The sequence below is a fragment of the Patagioenas fasciata genome, chromosome 16 (assembly GCF_037038585.1).
Source record: "Patagioenas fasciata isolate bPatFas1 chromosome 16, bPatFas1.hap1, whole genome shotgun sequence".
NCBI classification, from domain to species: domain Eukaryota; kingdom Metazoa; phylum Chordata; class Aves; order Columbiformes; family Columbidae; genus Patagioenas; species Patagioenas fasciata.
The window spans coordinates 6931645-6938759 of record NC_092535.1 but is presented as its reverse complement, the minus strand read 5'-3'; the positions used below and the strand labels follow the sequence as shown (position 1 = coordinate 6938759).

Genomic DNA, 7115 nt, shown 5'->3' with positions numbered 1-7115 from the left:
GCCGTCCCCGCCATGCTTCCTCTGCTAGGTGTGGTGCTGGGCTGCGTGGGATGCTAGGAAAGGAAACCGGGGGCTGGGGTGGGGACAGCAAGCAGCCAGCCCAATAAAGCTGGGGGGAATAAAATAAAAAAATAAAACATAGACCTGCTGAGGCTGTGTGCTGGGCCACGGTCCAGCTCGCCCGACGCCAGACCTGGCGAGGAGGGTGCGGGGGGAGGTCACCCATCTGGCACAGACCGATGTTATCTCTGCCCAGGGATGTCCGGCGCTTCCTCACCACGCGCCGCTGCAGATGCGGCCGCTGAGGAGCTGGGGCCGGGGGGTCACCAGCACCCCCTGCCACATCCCTGTGTCCCTGGGGCAGCGAGGTGACAGGAGGGACTGTGCTGCGGGGGTTTTGTGTGTCCCGCCTCTGGGAAAGCTGAGCCGGGCGTAGACCTGATGTGCTTCTCTTAGCATCATTTCCAGCGCTGGGAAAATCTGAGCTGCCCCCACTCCCACCCCTCTGCATCTCATCCCCATGTCCCAAATGCCAGCTGGTGGCACCAGGTCCAGTCAGGGCAGCTCTGAGCCCACTCAGAGGCCATGGGTGCTGCTGAGGCCACGGGGGAGGCCACAGGGAGGATGTGACCGGGAAAAGCACCATGTGCTCAGCCAAAGCCTGGGAGAAGGACCAGGATCAGAGCGGGGGGATGTGTCTGGAATGTCTCCAGCAGCTGCCCAGACTGACTGCCCCAAAGGCTTCTCACTTTACCCCACAAGCAGCCACAGGTCCTGGCCTGGAGGTCCCAAGCTCCCCCAGCACCCACCTTGCTGCTCCCAGGGCAGGGCAAAGAGCCAAAGCTGCCGGTGGCTTGGGGACTCCACTCCAGGCGGTGACATGTGGCTGTTCCTCCTGCATCGCAGTGCTCCGGCTCCATCCTTGGCTGTACAGCCAGGGCAGGATGGGGGAGAGCATAGAAGAGGCTCCTTGCAGCCGTACGGGCTCTCCTGTGGACTGGTACTGATTTGCTCTTGCAAAATTTTAATAAGAGTCTCCAGAAACATGAAGGAAATCTAGCCTGGAACCTCTGTCTCTCCTGGCTAGCAACTGAATAAGTGAGACAACTTTTCTTTTTTTAAGGTCTTTGTTTTCTTTAGGGTTAACAGCAGATCGACTTTTTCAAATCACTTCCAGACACACAGAAACCATGGCATGCAATACCCCACCACTGCAAGCAGGCTGGGAGCCGGGCTCTTGCGCAACCTGGCGCCCCAAGTCTTCCCAAGGCTGACGTTCACATTTCAGGTTGGGGTCTCAGGCACGTCTGCAGCCAGAGGGGCCTTGGGGGCAGATACTGACACTGGGGCACCTTCTACACATCACCCCCATAGCCAGGGGGGTTCTGGGGGGCAGGGACAGCATTCAGACAGGTCTCGCAGCTTGTGAACGGGTCCTACAGAGTTCATAACTCTGCTGTGCCAAGGGCAGGAAGGACCTTCAGACCACCTAGCCTGGCTTTTGGCACACCAAATCTCTGCTGGACAGCAGCCGAGCGAGTGGAGCCGTGACCCTGCGGTGGGGGACACGTTGCTTCTCAGATGGCAGTGTGCCGTGGGCGTGCTGCAGTGCCCACGGTGTCTGTGGTGACAGCACGGCCGTGCCAGCTCGGCAGGTTTTAGCCACAATCCCCCAGCTACTGGTGAACACACCACACCATTCCTCAACAGCCCCTAGGACGCCAGGCTGAAAACATGTTTCTTTTAATGTGAACGCTGCTTAAAAGCGAGATGTTTCTTCCCCCCAGCACTGAAATTCCCACCGGAAAATTGTATGGGGAAGAGGGTTCGTCCCTGCTTTCACCCCAGGGCTGCTCCCGACCCCGGGCGGGGAATGCTGGCAAAAATACGCACACTGAATAAGTCGTAAGAAGAATAAATGCAAAGCCCCGAGCATCCCTGTCTGCCTGCAAAGCAGCGGCCGGGCAGGCAAATCTCAACACTTCCCTGGCTGGACTCAGAAGGGCTGCGGGAGGTGCAGGCACATCGAACGTAGTCAGAAAAGAGGATTGCAAAGGAAAAAAACGAAAAAATAAAAGAAAGGAAAAGAAGAGAAAGAAAAAATTAACAACCCTCCTCCTTGGGAGGAAGGGAACTGGGCAGCAGCGTCCACACCGATCCCAGACCGGCCCTCCCCGGGTGGCTCTTCCTGCTGGTGCCTGGGGACGCCCCCCTTCCTCCTCATCCTCCCCTTCATCTCCATCTCCTCCTCCTTCTTCTCCTCCCCCTCATCTCCTCCTCCTCCTCTCCCTCTCCTCCTCCTCCTCCCCTCCGCCCCTCTGATTGGTCCAGCCCTGCTATATTTTGCCCCTTCCAGCCCAGCATCATCCCAAAAGTTTTTTTTTTGGGGGGAAAAGGGGGAAAAAAATAAAAGAGGAGAAAAAAAAGAAAGAAAGAAAAGAAACCAAAACAAACCGAGCCGACCCCAAATCCCCCCGAAGCGCAGGCGAGCGAGGCGAGCGGCGGGGCTGCTGCTCGGCGGCTGCTGGACCCGGTGGAACGCGGCGGGACCCGGTTTTTCTCTCTCCGGCACCCGGTCGGGTCGGACACAAAGTGCTGTCCAGCTGGAATGAATATATCTGAGTCTAACTACTGCCGAGAGGAGATATCGCAACCCCGGGGCGACTGTTCATGGGTCACCGCCGCCGTGCCGGCCGCTGAGCCCGGGCTCGCCTTCCCGCGCCCCCCGGGAGCCGCCTCCCCCGCCAGCCGCACGCCCAGCCCCGAGCCCGGCTTCGCCTTCGGCCCCGGCCCCGGCGGAGCGGCCCCCGGCGCGGGCCCCGGCGCGGCCCCCAGCCGCACGCCCAGCCCCGAGCCGGGCTATGGATACAGCCCCCCGGCGGGCCGGGCCGAGGGCAAGGCCGGCGAGGATTCCCGCATCCGCCGGCCCATGAACGCCTTCATGGTCTGGGCGAAGGATGAGCGCAAGCGGCTGGCGCAGCAGAACCCCGACCTGCACAACGCCGTGCTCAGCAAGATGCTGGGTGAGCGGGACGGGCTGTGGGAGGAGGGGTGCGGGGCTGGAGGGGTGAGGATGCGGGGTTATGGGGCTGGGGGTGCAGTGATGTGGGGATATGGAGCTGAGGATGCAGGGATACGGGGGTACAGGGCTGGGGATGTGGGGTTGTGGGGTTGGGGGTGCGGGTATGTGGGGGCTGAGGATGGAGGCTGCAAGAGTGTAGGACTGTGGGATGTGGGGATACTGGGCTGGGGATGAGGCTCAGGATGTGGGGATGCAGGAATGCGGGGTTCTGGAGATGCAAGGGTGTAGGGCTCTGGATGCAGGAATGTGGGGGTACGGGACTAGGGATGCAGGGGTATGGAGCTGGGGATGAGAGCTGCAAGAGTGTAGGGCTGTGAGATGTGGGGGTATGGGGCTGAGTAGGCAGGGATGCGGGGATGCAGAGCTAGGCATGAAGGGATAGGCAGTTAAGGGCCGGAGACGTGGGCTGCAAGGATACAAGGCAGCGGGATGCAATGTTACAGGGCTGGGGATATACACTGCAGGGGTATGGAGCGTTGGAGTGCAGGGCTATGGGACTGAGGATGTGAGTTGCAGGGGTACAGGGCAGCAGAACATAGAGATAAGGGGCTGGGGATGTGGGTTGCAGGGATATGGGGTATCGGGATGTGCGCTGCAAGAGTATGGGACTGGGAGGGGCAGGCTGTGAGTATATGGGAGTGCAGGAGCTGAGTTAGAAGGGTGCGGTGCTGGGGGCTGCAAGGTTAAAGGGCTGCGGGATGCGAGCTGTAGGGAGATGGGATGAAGGGATGTTGGCTGTGGGCTGCAAGGATGCGGGAGTGCGAGGACATGGGCCGTAAGGATGAAGGGCTGCAGGATCGAGGGCTGTGGGATGCAGCACTATAGGGCTGTGGGATGTGGGATTAGGATGTGGGAGTATGGGGCTGTGGGTTGTCGGATGTGAAGATACAGAGCTACACATGCGCGAGATACAGGGAAACAGCTGTGGGATGCAAAGATGCAGGGCTGTGGGGTATGCAGCTGCGGGGATGCAGGATATGGGAATACAGGGCTGCAGGATGCGGGATGCACGACCGTAGGATGCGGGATGTGGGAACACGGGAAGCAGGATATGGGTAGACAGAGTTGCAGGATGCGGGATTACGGGAAGCAGGATATGGCCAGACAAGGCAGCAGGATGCAGAGACATGGGGCTACGGGGTCCGGGGACATGGGATTCAGAATACAGAGCTGTGGGGTTTGGGATGAGCAATTTGGGCTGTGGAGGAGTGGGGCTGTGGATGCGGGATGCAGGGAAGCAACCACCCCGGAGGACCAGGATGTATGAGGGGCAATGGGAGACAAAAACCCCTGCCCTGGTAGGGGGATTCCCGCAGCCCCCCCCGGCTTTGCACCACCATTCTCCCACTTTGCTGAAGCGCTGGGCATAGCCTGAACCTGCTGCTGGGATGGAGGGACAGCCCTGCTTGGGCTCCCAGTCCCTAGCCCCTCCTTGTGCCAGCACCAGGACCGTGCTCAGGCACCAAAGTGGCTGAGGGAGCCCTTCCCACCCCAAAGGGTCACTCTCCCAGGGTGTCCCCATGCCCCAGCCAGCACCGGGTGGCCGAGACGGTGTCACAGAGCTTTGCTTTCACCTTCCAGGCCAATCATGGAAAGCACTGAGCGCCAGTGACAAGCGTCCCTTCGTGGAAGAGGCAGAGCGGCTGCGAATCCAGCATCTCCAGGATCACCCCAACTACAAGTACCGCCCAAGGAGAAAGAAGCAAGCCAAGAAAATCAAGAGGATGGAACCCAATATCCTCCTGCATAACCTTTCCCAGCCTTGCAGTGACAACTTCAGCATGAGTCACCATGGCGGCAGCCAGCCGGGCCACCCCCAGCCTCCCCCACTTAACCACTTCAGAGAACTCCACTCCATGGGGTCGGATATTGAAAACTATGGCTTGCCAACTCCTGAGATGTCTCCCTTGGATGTCTTGGAACAGACCGAGCCGGCGTTTTTCCCTCCGCACATGCAGGATGACTGCAACATGATGCCCTTTCGCGGCTACCACCACCATCACCAGATGGAGTTTCCCCAGGAGAAGTGCATGGGCCGGGACGTGGCTGTGCCCTACGCGCAGACCCCATCGCACTTGGCCGACGCCATGAGGACTCCCCATCCTTCCAGCATATACTACAACCAGATGTGCTCGGGAACTCAGAACGGGCTTTCCGCCCACCTGGGCCAGCTCTCGCCCCCACCCGAAGCCCACCACATGGAGAGTGTGGATCACTTGAACCAAACCGAGCTCTGGACAGACGTTGATCGCAACGAGTTCGACCAATATTTGAACATGAGCAGGACTCGTCCCGAAGCCTCGGGACTCCCTTACCATGTCTCCCTGTCCAAAGTGACTCCTAGGAGCATCTCCTGCGAGGAGAGCAGCTTGATATCCGCGCTGTCCGACGCCAGCAGCGCCGTTTACTATAGTCCCTGCATCACCGGTTAGGTTGGCCCCGCCGCCCGATGCTCTCACCGTGAGAGCCCCGGCTCTCCGTTAAAAACAAAAAGCCATCCTCCTTTAACCACGAGCTCCATAATATTTAGAGTATCTCATTAAATGCATTGCTTTCTTTTGTTCTTTTTTTTTTTGTTTTGAATTTTTTTTAGAGAAAAACCATGCTGAACTCACTGATATACCATATAACTATATAACACAATAGACGCCTTTCCCAAGCACTAGCCGTCCCGCCGCGCTCCCAGTCCAGCCCTCGGCAGGGTGTAGCTGTAGCTCCCACCAACTCCAAGGGGCATTTTTTAAGCCAATTCCAGTAAATCCTGCCTGAAACAACCACCACCAGGACGAGCCGAAGCGACCTGCCCCCCAGTATTTAACCCAAGGGCAGGCAAACTTGAGCGGGGGGAAACTTTTAGGAAGACTTTGCCGGGGCCGTAAAAAGTGTCGGCGCCTGTTAGGGGTGGGCTTTAGGACAGTTTTTACTGTATTCTCAGCAATATATTTTAATTGGGCAACAAAACTATATTTTTACTAAGCATTTTTATATATAAAATGGTATTTAATGTCTTTTGGGGTTTTTTTTATTAGACTTTTTAAAAATAAATCGAGGGATATCCATGAGATCTAAAGCATTTATGTAGCAAAGCTGGATTTGAAAAAAAATTGGGGGGAAAAAGGAGATATTTTGTGAAAAGCGAATGACAATGTAAATGTTGTGGAACAATTGACTGGAATTTTGTATAAAAGAAAAATATGACTGCAAACACTTTTATTGTCTAGAACTGTATGGAGAGCAAACTGTTTTATACTGGTTAATTATTAAAACATCTTCATATAATTGTTCCCATCTTGTGTGCTTGTTGTGTGAACACATATTTTCCGCAAATACATGTTGTCCCAACCATTTCCAGATTTTTGTATCCGTTGATTAATGTTTTGACAACCTGGCAAATGTATTAATTTCCAGGCTGCCGCCCCATCAGCCGCCCAGGGCTCGGTGAGCGCGGCTGAGCCGGCGGCACCGGCACCGGGACAGGACGGGACGGGACGCCCAGAGGCGCGTTCTGCAGGAAAAGCAGCTGTTCTCAGATTAAAACGTAATAAAAACATGTGATATCCTCCTCCAAAACGAGCCTCGGTGTGGTTATTGCCAGCGCATCGGTGCGCGGTCCTCATGGCTCACCCCCATTTTCCCGCGAAATTCCCCCAAAATAGAGCCTGTTGCTCTGATGCTTTCACTCTGTTCCTTGGAGCTGGAAGATAGTACCACATGCAGGAGCCCGTCCACTTCCCGACCATCACGTCGCACAGTGCTTTGCCAGAGCTTCATCCCCTTCCCGTGAACCACTCTTACGATGTACAGTGATTTTTTTGTCCAATTTGAAAAGGAGAAATGACAATCTGTTGCATAAAACCCCGGTGGCATCCGTTCCTTGAACGCCGGGTGATTTAAACCAGGCTGATATCGCCAAAAACGGCTATTAAAAAAAAAAAAAATTGAATAGAAGAGTTTTTTTGTTGTTGTTGGCAAAGAATTGCCTTTTAGGGGAAATGGATATTTAACAAATGACATTAATTTTCAAGCTTCTCCT

General features: G+C 56.2%; 1 protein-coding gene across 1 annotated transcript; it reads left to right on the top strand.

Moving 5' to 3' along the window:
* The first annotated feature begins 2373 nt into the window (after positions 1 to 2373).
* On the top strand, positions 2374 to 6652 carry SOX18 (SRY-box transcription factor 18). Its single transcript, XM_065850044.2, has 2 exons — positions 2374 to 3023; positions 4664 to 6652. The coding sequence occupies exons 1-2, from the start codon at positions 2609 to 2611 to the stop codon at positions 5512 to 5514; spliced, it is 1266 nt and encodes a 421-aa protein (XP_065706116.1). The 5' UTR covers positions 2374 to 2608; the 3' UTR covers positions 5515 to 6652.
* Positions 6653 to 7115: the final 463 nt, after the last annotated feature.